The sequence below is a fragment of the Vigna umbellata genome, chromosome 5 (assembly GCF_029865625.1).
Source record: "Vigna umbellata cultivar VRB3 chromosome 5, Vumbellata_1.0, whole genome shotgun sequence".
NCBI classification, from domain to species: Eukaryota; Viridiplantae; Streptophyta; class Magnoliopsida; order Fabales; family Fabaceae; genus Vigna; species Vigna umbellata.
The window spans coordinates 61,915,948-61,929,078 of NC_142169.1; the positions used below are offsets into that span (position 1 = coordinate 61,915,948).

At 32.6% G+C, this 13,131-nt stretch overlaps 2 protein-coding genes across 2 annotated transcripts; both read left to right on the plus strand.

The window, feature by feature from the left end:
* Positions 1 to 2,668: 2,668 nt before the first annotated feature.
* Positions 2,669 to 4,318, plus strand: LOC124826262 (uncharacterized). The gene is made up of 4 exons (XM_047299048.2): positions 2,669 to 3,016; positions 3,093 to 3,356; positions 3,630 to 3,789; positions 3,921 to 4,318. Exons 1-4 carry the CDS (start codon positions 2,789 to 2,791, stop codon positions 4,097 to 4,099), a joined length of 831 nt encoding a protein of 276 aa, XP_047155004.1. The 5' UTR covers positions 2,669 to 2,788; the 3' UTR covers positions 4,100 to 4,318.
* A 6,242-nt stretch (positions 4,319 to 10,560) lies between these two features.
* LOC124826274 (uncharacterized) lies at positions 10,561 to 12,740 on the plus strand. Its single transcript, XM_047299060.2, has one exon. It carries the CDS (start codon positions 11,241 to 11,243, stop codon positions 12,294 to 12,296), a length of 1,056 nt encoding a protein of 351 aa, XP_047155016.1. The 5' UTR covers positions 10,561 to 11,240; the 3' UTR covers positions 12,297 to 12,740.
* Positions 12,741 to 13,131: the final 391 nt, after the last annotated feature.

The window sequence follows — 13,131 nt, forward strand, 5'->3', positions numbered from 1 at the left end:
TTCGAAGTTGCTCTTCTACAACGTGAGTGCGGTTGTGATGTGAAAGTTGATACTTCTTCTTCCCCAGATTTCAATTACTCACTAACAGGTTGGAGTAAGAACTAAAGAAAAGTAAAAATACATCATAAAGCAACAATGGTAAGATGGTAAGAATACTCCATATTTCAATATTTGTGATTATATTTTCAAGTTAATTTTTAAGGCCTTGTTCTTGAGTGGATATGAGAGAGTGGATTTGAGAGGATTTGAAGATAAATTTTTTTGTCGTTTATTTGAGTGAATTTGGAGATAAATGAGAGTGAATTTGAAAATAAAATTTGTGAGAATTAGTATAGAATTGTATTGATGTGACAAATTAAAAAAATTTATTTCCAAATTCACTCTCGTTTACCTCCAAATTTACTCAAATAAAGGACAAAAAAATTTATCTTCAAATCCTCTCAAATCTCCTCAAATTCACTCCCTCAAATCCACTCAAAAGAATAGGGCCTAAACTACATTCAATTAATCCACTCTTGTTTTATTTTTTTGTGTTTTGACAACAGTGTCCAGATGAACAATTTGAGGTGTTCGATTTTGACATACATGTCTCTTAAAATTATTGACCAAAATCTTTTATTAATTGAATGTAGTGTGAACTTCTTATGTATTTTAATTCAAATTTTAAATGATATTACATATTTTCAGTGAATATTTTCTCAAAAACTCATTATAAGTAAAGTATGGAATAGAAAATGTATATAAGATTATAATACATGAAATATGTGAGATAAATAATTTGTTTTAGTCTTATTTATTTATGACTATATATCAATTGTTTGACAAATCTATAATATAACCACAGAACCCACGCATACATACTAATGATGTGTAGTTGTATTATGTGTTATGTGAGAAAAACATATACTTTAATTATGTAGTATTTTCATGTGTAAATTGAATTATTTTAGTTTAGGATTGGTTAGATTTTTCAGAGGAAGATTCTTGGGTGTGCTTTTGTCTTAAGCAAGCATATTCAGAAAAGGCAGAAAATAAAAGTTGGATTGGACCTGTAATGGTACGTTGCTGAGTTTGTGTCCGTAAAACAGTTGAAGCTAAAAACAAATTGGTTTTGGAAACGGGGAAACGCGTGGAATCTTGAAGTTTCAATATTGTTTTTATTTATACGTACCATTCTGGAAATCAATCATGAAATTGGCACCATTGTCATACAAGAGAGCTGACGAATATATGAAATGGGCCCAGATTTAAAAATACTTATTTGAAAAGTTTTAAGAAATAACTAAAAAAATTATACTTTATTTGGTTTGTATGATAAAAATATTATATATTTTTGAAAAAAATTGAAAAATAAATATTTAAAAATAAATTTATATACAAATAGTTTAAATAATAAATTAAAGTTAAAATACAATTTAAAATAAAAGAATTATTATAAAACTTTAATAAATAAAATGGTTATATTTCAAAATAAAATTATATTAAAATACATTGATTTAAATGAATACATTTTATTGTATTAATTTCTTAAAGTATTTTGTTTAAATAATTTATTGTATTACACTGAAAAACGTAATTTTATTATATTAAAGAAATATTCTATTTTTGTATAATCAATGTTTTATATACTATCAAATATATTTTATATATAAACTTGCTCGTAAATTTAGTTTGTTACACGTATACATGTACCGGTTAATAAGAGGCCGACTGGACAGAGTGAGGAAGACGGACATCTCTAATATTTGTAGTTTTAAGCATAACTTTTAATTAAATTTATTCTTATTTATTAAATATTGAGTCATGATTAATTATAGGTCTATCTTAAAACTTTTATATATATATATATATATATATATATATATATATATATATTATTGTATTTAGATTATATTATTAACTTGAGTATAATGCTTTTCAAACATGATGTATAATGCTTTTCATTTTTTATGTTTTTAATATTTTACACTATATTTTTCTAACTTCCATCAATTTTAGAATCTTTCTGCCATTTTCTTGCCCAGAAACAAGCCCTACCTTCATCTTTCTAACTTTGTCCATCTGAAATTATAATCTTTATTTTAACATCTCAACTTCTTTGCTCCATTTCATTTGGATTATATCCGTTTACAGAGAAGGAAATTGTAATCTTAATAACCTCACATGTATTTATGTATCGAATACAAAGAATGACCATATTAACCAATAATCAAAATTATTTTCAAAAGTTTATATGATAATTTTAAGAATTTCATAGACCCTATACTTTTTAAAATGATTTTAATTATTTATTTTAAGTAATAATGGTGGCCATAGAATAACATTTTCAATAATTACTATGTTTCTATTTTCTATACTTTGGGTGAATGTTCCCAATCTTAATTTTTTAAACTTTAAATGATCTTAATATTTTAAAAATTTAATTTTGATTAAATGTAAATTAATCTGACATATAATACAAGAGTATGAATTCAAGACACCCCAAAGGCATGTCTTTTTTTCTCTCCATTCAATCAGAATTTTCAGACCTAAACTATGGTTTACTTGTAAAAATACTGATTTGAATGGCAATTGGAACATAAATGATTTAAAAGGTTGAACCTTTTCTTTCTTTACATTTATAACAAGGCATAGAGAAGAAAGTGACATTAAAGGACAGTAACATCTTAGGCACAAGTTCCTTATCTTTTACTGGGTAGGATCTTCATCCAAGCTCAACCCTCTCTGTCTTCAACTCAATTTCTTCTCCTTCGCTCTGCTCATTGCTGCTGTCTCCTTCATAATTCGTATGGCTGCCACACTCACACTGCTAAAGCTTCCAATTCTTCCCAGCAAACCAAAACTGCCACGCCCCTCAGCCACAAAAATTGTTCCATTTCCTACCATCCATTCAAACTCAAACTCATCTTCTTCTAACAGACACAATTCTTCCTTCTTAGATCAGAACATCGAGCCTCTGAAGCCTGCTTTTCTTTCTCTCTCTGCAATCACATTCCCATTCTTATTAGATTCCAAGGCAAGTATGCATTTTGTTGGTTTTTTTTTTTATCTGGTGGTTTAGTTTGGTTCTAATAAAGCTATTATTGGCACAGGATGCACTTGCTGTGGGAGGAGAGTTTGGGATATTGGAAGGAAGATCATTTGCTCTGCTACACCCCATTGTGATGGGTGCTTTTTTCTTCTATACATTGTGGGCAGGGTATTTGGGGTGGCAATGGCGGCGAGTAAGGACTATCCAGAATGATATCAATGAACTCAAGAATCAAGTCAAACCTACCCCAGTCACCCCAGATGGATCACCATCACCATCACCATCACCATCGCCAGTTGAACTCCAAATACAGCAACTCACTGAGGTAGCTACTGAAACAATGCATGTCTCTTACACACCCTTTCTCTGGATTGAAAAAATTGAGATGTAACGAAATAGATTTTTCCTACTGTGTGTTCTGATCCTGAAGAAGTTTATTTAAATAAACCCTATTCATTGTTACATGATGTGATGGTGTGCGTTTGTTTGATCAATTTGTGGATGCTGGATCATAATGGCATCCAATAAGATAGTAAAATGCATGGAGCTATTCATGGAATTCTGAATGAGCATCTAATTTATGGATACTGATATTCAGGAAAGGAAAGAGCTGATCAAAGGTTCCTACAAAGATAGACACTTTAACGCAGGATCCATACTTCTAGGATTTGGGGTGCTTGAGGCTATTGGTGGAGGAGTGAACACATGGTTTAGGACAGGAAAGTTGTTTCCCGGTCCACATTTATTTGCAGGAGCAGGTAAATATTGAATTTGTTTGCATTTGATGAAGCAAAAACAAAAGGGTAAAGATAACTACATATACAGTGTTCATTGTTATTATATATGTTGATGTTAAAAACATGATAATTGTTGTGTAATTTTTGGCCAGGTATTACAGTTTTATGGGCACTGGCAGCAGCCCTGGTACCCTCAATGCAAAAAGGAAATGAAACAGCGAGAAATCTTCACATCGCGCTGAATGCTTTAAACGTTCTGCTCTTTGTGTGGCAGATTCCCACTGGAATTGATATTGTGTTTAAGGTGTTTGAGTTCACAACATGGCCTTGAGTGTAAAATTCTGAGGTCTAACTTCTCTGCTATCTTACTTTCAATTTAGCTTTCTGCCATTACAAATAACGCAAATTTTGACATTTTCGACTTTCCTTTAGCCATCTACCATGATCAAGTGTCATACAAGCATTGTATAATTGCTTTATTACACCATTCTTTAGTGTAAATTGACATATGTATAACTTCTTACATTCGCATTATTACTTAATTTATTCAGTAGTGCTTGCACTGTTATATCTCAAAAATTATAGCCTAAAAGACTGATCATGAAGGTGCAACTCTTCACTTCTCACATCATTACAGCCTTGCCTGAATTAATATTTGAAAATTTGAATTGATTTTCCGAACCATGAGAGTAAGATTCTTTTTCTTTGCTTTTGTTTACATGCTACATCTCTATTTCAATATTTTCCCAACTTTCTTTTAGGCGGATTTTTTACGTTTTATGAACCCTGCGTTTTAAAGTTTGTTTCAGTCTTTAGTTTTTCACATGTAAACTCTTTGCAGAGGCTAAAGTCTTACTAAGAATTGAAATAGAAATCATAACTACAAGCAAGTCGGATCGGATCTGAGCATACTATGGATTGACTCGAGTTAGATATGTCTCACGTTGAGTTCACTGGAACGTACTCTGATTCAATCAAGTCGAGTAGTTAAGTTGAACTTATGTTAAGTCTATTGACTTGGATCCATATTAAAGTTAGAAGAATTGAGTCAAGTTAAATTCATATTGGGCAAAGTTTACATTGAGTCGAGTTGGATGTATATTTTATATTTTAACTCTATTTTATATTTTATATTAAATTAAATATCTTACGTCTATTTAAACATATGGTGATCTTATTTTATTTTAAATTTAAATATAAGTTTAGTGAGATATAATATAAGATTAATGATAAATGTACAATATAAAAAATAATACAACAATAAAAAAATATAATTAAAACGTTTTATTTATAAAAAATTATAAGAGTTTAGATTTAAGTAAAATTAAAATTAGAAATACCTTAAAACTGTTTTATCAATGAAAGGTTAAATTTTATAAAATATTGTGTCTAACTTTTTACCTTATCTTCTAAATTGAACAAAAAAACTTATAATTTAACAAGTTAATATACTATCTTCAAAATTTTCACTTATCAACTAGTTTTCAACAAGTTTTTTTCTCGCATAACCTTAAACCAAATTTAAAAAAAGATATTAAATCAGACATTGTAACATCCTAAAATATATAGTATAAAGTATATAAATAGTAGTCAACATTATAATATGATAGAACAGTTAAAGACTTGTAGATAAAGAGTTAATCTTACAGTCATCCAAAATGACTATAAAATTTAAAACTTTATATACAATAGAGTATTTCAAAACTATACAAAACAACTCAAAGATCCTAACTAAACTAAACAGCAACGTCATCATCCTCCAAGGCTTGCTCCAGAGGCACCTCGTCTACCTTTGTTCACATCCAAATGGATGATCATTGCAAAAGAAAACACCACACGAACAACATACAAACACAAGCAGAAGGGTGAGCTAGATATACAAAGAATCCTACAATTATAATAGCATGTAACATACAAAGTTCACTCAAACAAAGTATACTAGATCACACTTCCTAACATATTATATTCTAGACTTGACTTGCCTAGACTTAGAATGATTGTCGAGCTATGGCGGGTCGTGCACTCGTGGTGACTTCTACTGCTTTGCAAAGCCATTGCCAATGGGTTTCACCCTACCACACTCACGAGGTTAGTTTGTTCCGAGCCTTAAGGCATACTGGAAGCCCCCAAGACTAAGACCTCCTGCTACTCCTCACAACATGGTTCAATCCTCTCTACTTGAGAATGATTGACCATTGGAGTTTCAAGATAACTCCCAAGACTGAGCTCCTGCATTCATTCTAAACAACCTAGAATCTCACCAAGAGATTCTACAATGAAACTTACATTCACCCCTTTTAATCACATACTTTTATTTGGAATTAAACTCATAATCACACTCAATTATATACAAACATCCACCTTCAAACATAATTCACAATACATACCATAATTAGTTTAATCAAGCTCAATACAAAGTAATTAAAGAGCAACTAATTCAAACCTTTCGCCCTGCGCACCCAATTCGCAAGTTGAAACCCGAAGTCCCTCGCATAGCGACTTGTCTCGCTATGCGAATTAACTCGCAGAGGTACCAAACCTCAACCTTTCGCATAGCGGCTCCAAGTCGCCATGCGAAAGTCTAGACAGAGACCAACCTTCCTAACCCACTTGTTATGCGACCCTTATCGCTCTTCGAATAAAATCAGGAATAACTCCAAACCCCAACCAGGTGCACAACACCCTAATTCGCCATGTGAATCACTAGGCAGAGAGTAACTCACCCCAACCATTCGCACAACGTCCAAACTCGTTGTGCGAATATCCAGACAGAGAGCAACCTCTCAAGTCATTCGCATAGCGCACCAACTCGTTGTGCGAATGCCCTTGGCAGAGAGCAGCTCGCCATAGCGACTCGTTATGCAAAACTATTCGCACAGCGAGTCTACATAATCTACAAAACGAAATTATGCAGATTTGTGCAACTCAACCCCAACATACCTATTCTAACCATCTTTCTTAACTTCTAACCCTCCTAGATTGTATTTTATACTTAATTAAACTTGTCTAAGTGATTCTAAACCTTTCTACTATCAATCTAAAGCATTTAAGATTCAATTCTTACTTTAAAACTCCAAATTCAATAACTTAAGGACCCAACTTCAATTCTACCACTTTTCACCTATTTCTGACCATTTTGATGACTCTAACAAGTCACAATAAACCTACCTAGACTGCCCCAAACGACCAAAAGAGCCCCTGACTTTTAATTCTCAAATTCACTACCTCACTTCCTCTAAAATGGCCTAAAACACTACCCATTCACTTAACTTTCAACATAATAGCTACTATAACAAAATGCATTCATCTAATATATTCAATTACAGTTGCACATCACATCTAAATCATTTTACAAACAACCTTTCACAGTTTCATCATTAAACATACAAAGAATACATGATTTATCCTACACAGGAACTACAATTCAGCTCAAACAGTAACAAAATGCAGAATTCAATACACACACCTATCAAACTACCAATTCAAACAGAAATATAACTCAACTTACCTTAGAGATCACAGCACAGCTCACCGGATCACCTCTATAGTACCTTGCACCGCAAGAAAACTCAACAGGACCCTACAAATCACCATTTGGTGATCAAGAACAGCTCTTAGAGCTAGAATTGGACAGAGAATTGAAGAGAAACAACACAAAGTACATGCAACCAACATAATTGCATGATCTAGGTTTCAAAACAGCAGAGAAAAGGGAAGAACAACTTACCCGCTAGAATCGAGAAATTGATCGATCAATTATAAAGCCCTCTATGCCGTGGGCGTTTGGGCACCTCCCGATCGTCAATCTGACAACTCAGTTGAGAGAAATCTTAGAGAGAAGAGAAGAATAAAAGAACGGAGGTTTTAGAGAGATGAAGTGTTTTAGATAATGAATTGAGCTTTAGAAAGTTTTATTTACATTATAAGATTATTTTTAAAATAAAAATTCCTCTCATTGTTTTAATATACTTATCTACTCTAATACTCTATTTTCTAGGTTCTTACATACATTAATAAAGTAAATCGGATAAATCTTAAATATATTGTGTCGTGAATCATTAACAAACTTATTGACATTTTTTCACTTGTATCCATTGTGAAGTCCAAGTGAAAAGCAACAGGTGAATGAATTATCTAAGTATTGGTTTTTCTAAATGAACGTGTTTACAAAATTATCAATCTGGATTTCTTTAAAGAAAAATTATCTATAAAATTAAGTCGTGTTGTCTAAACACAATTTTGTTTTAAAAAAAATTATTATATTTGTAGATGATTTTGAATTAAAGAAGTGAAATTATTTAAATAGAACTTGTCATTATATGTGACAACGTTAATGTAATTGATTTTAAATTGAAACTGTCATCATCTATAATAACTTTAATATAATTGGTTTTAAATTGAAATAAAAAACCGACTTCAATGTAATTACTTTTTGAATTCAAGTCGTTATATCTTTTGACGATTTCAGTATAATTGATTTGATTCAAAATCAATTATACTAAACTTTTACATAAAAGTCAGCGTCTGTTTTGACGATTTCATTTATATAGTTTATCCATGGATATGAGACTTTTTCAAAATAAAATCGTGTTTAGACATCACGACTTATCCTGCAGGTAATTTTTTTTAAAAGAAACCCAAATTGGTAATTTTCAAAATTAGTTGATCCCATTCGTTTGAAAACCGTAAGTATTTTAGTGAACATTTGGTAACCTTCACCACCGACAGATTATATATTGGTATGTATTTTATTGGGAAAATAGTTTTTTATACATTGCAGCACTTGACAATTTAAGAGTATTTTAGTCATTAGAAAAATTTAACTTTTGTATTTGTAAAAAAAAAAAAGATTAAAATGTAAAAATTAGATGTAAAGTATATATAAAAATTTGTTGGTTGTAAAAATAATAAGACTCATTTTATTGACATCTCTTACCATTTATGCTTAACTGATAATGTTCATTAAAAAGAAGCATAAAATCCTGCACAAGGAGGTAGAGTAGGTGGAATCTAAACAATTCCATTTAATCATCATGTAAACTGGCCCAATTCAAGTTACTATTTTAAATGAATAATTAACATAATAATGACCAAATCAACATACTAACAAACATAATCAACAAATTAATAAATGAAAACTCAATTTATATTTACTTATAATTATAATTATGAGAAAAGAAGCTTATTATACATAAAACTTCAAAATTAATGTTTTAAGTTAGAAGGTTTAGTGTATGACCGCATAATTAGATTCACATGAGAAATGAAATTATCATGATGTGTTAAACTGTTCAACTTTCACGATATTAATACTATCATTAATTAGCTTAAATTAAAGTATAATTATGAGCAATTGTGATAAGACTCTTATTAATTCAAAGCTCATTCCAAAAACCATATGTAAAGAGATAAATTATTGCATTTAATATGTATTAAAATGTTAAACATTCATTGACTTTGACATTGAATTACCTTATGTATGTAATTTCTCAGTTTGACCGAACATGCATGCATTATACAGATAAAATAGATAACTTCGACCCAATATCAGAAACAAAACGTACAATGAAAAGGGATATTCATGTATTTTGGATGCTATTACAATATCAACAGTAATAATATATGTACTAAACTTTCAATATTGGTTTGAAGTAAAAAAACGTGTTTTTCTATCAATCAGAATGGTCGTGCATGTGAACACTTGCTAGTAGAGTCCATAAATATGGGAGAGGAAGAGAATGTTAGTGTTTTCTGCCATGATGAAGACACATACATATTGCTAAGTGCATAGTCTACAAGATTTTGATACAATTAACAATGGTTTGGGACATAAGGAAGGCCTCCTCCACATAGAGAAAAGTGATGTAATGGAGAATTCCAATTTGACTTTTTTTTTTTATTACACGTACCATTTAAAGATAGGAAGTGTCCAAATATTCTATATCTATTGGTTTCTATTTAAAACAAAGCAATGTCACTGTTTACATTTACAAAAACATTTATCTGAATGAGTTTTAAAAGGCATCAAAATTACCCATGACTATAAGTATATATGCAAGCATAATATATGAACAAATTCTTGGTTCTCCACTCCTAATTTAAGAAATTTAAACCTACACCGCTCATCGGTGATTGTCATATGTATAACGAATATAATAGTATGCTATTGGTCGAGCTTTATTTCTTCAAATATGCATTCTTCTTTTTTTAATTAAATACGAAGATTGGTCACCGCAAGTTTAAAATGGAATAATAACCTTCATTTCAAAGTTTTTTGTTAAGGTATGAATAAAACAACACGAAAATGATATTCGTCCTACCCTAAAAATAATTTTCCTTCTTTACATTTTTTCACTTTAGTCTCTCTCGTTCCTTAACTTTCTAAATCCAAGAATGGGTTGTACAATAACAAAATAAGCACCACTAACACTTTTATTCTAAACGTATTTTACAATTAATAAAAAATTATCAGAAAAATCGAGTGAAATTCATATTTTTTATGATTTTAATAAACTACGCAATGTGTTTTTAAGATTTCTATGTTGAAGAATAAAACTAGTATGTCTTATATACGAGGGATGATGATTAACTTTCTCTTTTGTATTAATATGATGTGATTTTGATTTAAACATTATATTGTTCTAAATAATAAAGCATTGTGAAGAAAGGGTAATTAAAGAAAGAAAAAGCATATGACAATGGACATTTACGGATCAAGAAACAGATTGACTTGAAAGAGACGAATGAAACATGTTGCACATATATAAATGTAAATACATAGGTTCTTTTCTTGTGGATGGCTGAAATAAGGTAGTTAGTTTTCAGACGTACGGAAAAGGAAGCCGCTTGAAGCATCTTGAGAAAAGAAGGAAAAGGATGGAAGCAAAGGCAGAGAAAGCAGAGAAAGCAGAGAAGAGAAGAGAGCATCGCTCCCTCACTCTCCTTCCAAGCAAAGTCACCTCATTTCCAAAATAGAAGTGGCATAGTAAATGAAGCTGTATCACATCAACGGATATACCAATATTAACACTTCCGCCGTAATTCTTTGTTCCTCCAAACATGAATATATAACATCATTCCAGTAGAAAAATGTGCATGTATTTTATTGTAATTGTTGCATTACAACTCAACTAAATTCTAAATAACTCCAGCAGATACCAACCTCACTTTGCGAGCTTTCTGTCAGCTGGAAGTGCCAGTTGAATCAGATGCTTGCTTTTCTCTCTTTTTTTCCCTTTTAATGTTCTTTGCTGCTGCTACCAGTAATGTCTCTCACCGCACGGCGTAATCACAATTCCCTTTTTGTTTCTTTCTACACGAAACTTGGGACAAGTTGAACTATTCCTTTTTCACATTTCCCTTTCTCTCTGTCTACACACCAAAACCAGAAGATGGTTCTATAAATAACACGGCCTCCATCGTGTTACCCTCATCCTTATTTTTCTACACGGTTTCAGCAGTTCCTAAACGTCATGGCTAACCCTCCCCCAGTTCGTCCCTGGTTCCGCTTAGCCTCCATTCGCTCCACCCCTGCTGCCCCTGCCCCTGCCCCTACCCCTACCCAAGAGCCTCGCATTACGTTGGGCCTGCCCGCATTTAGAACTGCTTCGGCACCTTCATCACCACAATCTCACCCTACCCAACCTCAATCTCAATCTCAACCTCATCCTGCTCCAGAACCTTCATCTCAACCTAACAGATTTTCTTCTTCTTCACTCCCAAATTCTCCTGTCCGCAAGGCCATACTTACAACATCCCCCCCACGTTCCTCCCCTGAAAAGAATTCGCGTGTGCATGTCTCCAGTCCCACTCACTCTCCCAAAACAATTAAGCAATCTGATCGTAGCCCAATGCGCTCGCCAAACAATAGCAGAACCATCACTCCTCCACCTTCTCCTCTCACCCTCCCACCTTCCCAGTTGAAGACCGAGCCCAAGATACCTGAACAGCCTGAGCCCAAAACCGTGCTGGTCCAGAAAACCATCGACAGACCCAGGCCCTGGCACAATGGCGCCACTGAAACGCACAAAAACAATGCCCATGCCCATCATGGAAAACACGTCACTGGCAAGGAAAGTGAATCCAAGGAGAAGGGTATTCACAAAAAGCTTTCGGATTCCGAGGACTCTGGCATGAGGGTCATAACCATTGCCGGAGAAAACAGAGGGGCTTTCATGGAACTGATCCAGTCCCCGAAGAAACCCGAATCGAAGTACCTTCACAAGAAGGGGAATTCGAGCATCAGCGTGGATGGGGTGGAGTCGGAGGGTTCGAGTGCTGAGGAAGGGAACAAGAAGGATAAGAATCAGAAAGGTAAAACAACGTCTTCGTTCCCCATGGCTGCGTACATGAACAGCAATGTGCAGTGTGTGAACAACTCGCTCCTGTACAACACTTCTTGCTCCCACCACGACCCCGGAGTGCGCCTTTCTCTTTCAAAGAAACCATTCGCTGAAGGTTTCCATCTGAAGGAACACGCTGATGGTCACCACCCTGATGGTCACCACCCTGATGGTCACCACGCTTGATTCCAGAGATAGTGTTGTTGTTGGAATTGGTGTTAGTTGTTTTGTGCTTCTGGCTTACGTTATGTTATGGTAAGATAATATGATATATGGCATATATATATATATATATATATATTGGAGAAAGAAAAAAAAGGTTGAGTGGCCAACTTGGGGCACGCACGAGTTATAATTCTTCTGCTTCGCCCTTGTCTTTTGGAGCAAAGTTGAAGATTCTCCACTGCCTCAGTGGAAAATAAATATGTTTAATGTTTGTATGGGTGATGCTTACGGCTTTATTCAAACACTTACGGTTTTTGTATGGAAGAGATTCTGAAGCAGTCTATTACATGGGGGAGAGGGTTGTGTATATCGTTCATTTTCCTTTGTTAATTGATCATCTACACTATGTGCTCTTTCCAATAAATTTGTATCACCAATATAATTAATGTATGTTGTGTTAAAACATTTTTAGGGTTTTTCAACTTCAATTAACTCACTCAAATATAGCCCTTCCATTCTTGTATACATTTCTTTCGTTTTCACCATTTTGTTTTTTTAAGACACTTTTTATTTTTCTGAATGTAAAGTTTGGTTAATATTTGTTTAGAACTATTTGAATTTGAATTGAATACATTAATTTAGCTGAATCCTATAATAAATTAAATAGTGATCTAAACTATTTTTTTATGGTTGAATTTTCAAATTTGAACTCAAAAAAAAAAATTTTGATTTATATTTCATTTTTATACTTTAGTTCAGTTTAATTAGTTTTTATTTTTAGTTTAATTTAGGTTTTTTATCACTCATACATTTATCTATTTAATAACACGAACCTATCATGCATCCAGTAATATAT

What these genes read in the sequence shown, in the direction of transcription:
- LOC124826274 (XM_047299060.2), top strand. Translation starts at nt 11,241, where the DNA reads ATGGCTAACCCTCCCCCAGTTCGTCCCTGGTTCCGCTTAGCCTCCATT.
- LOC124826262 (XM_047299048.2), top strand. Translation starts at nt 2,789, where the DNA reads ATGGCTGCCACACTCACACTGCTAAAGCTTCCAATTCTTCCCAGCAAA. An exon ending in AAATACAGCAACTCACTGAG is followed by an intron (nt 3,357 to 3,629) that starts GTAGCTACTGAA and finishes ACTGATATTCAG; the next exon opens with GAAAGGAAAGAGCTGATCAA. An exon ending in ACATTTATTTGCAGGAGCAG is followed by an intron (nt 3,790 to 3,920) that starts GTAAATATTGAA and finishes ATTTTTGGCCAG; the next exon opens with GTATTACAGTTTTATGGGCA.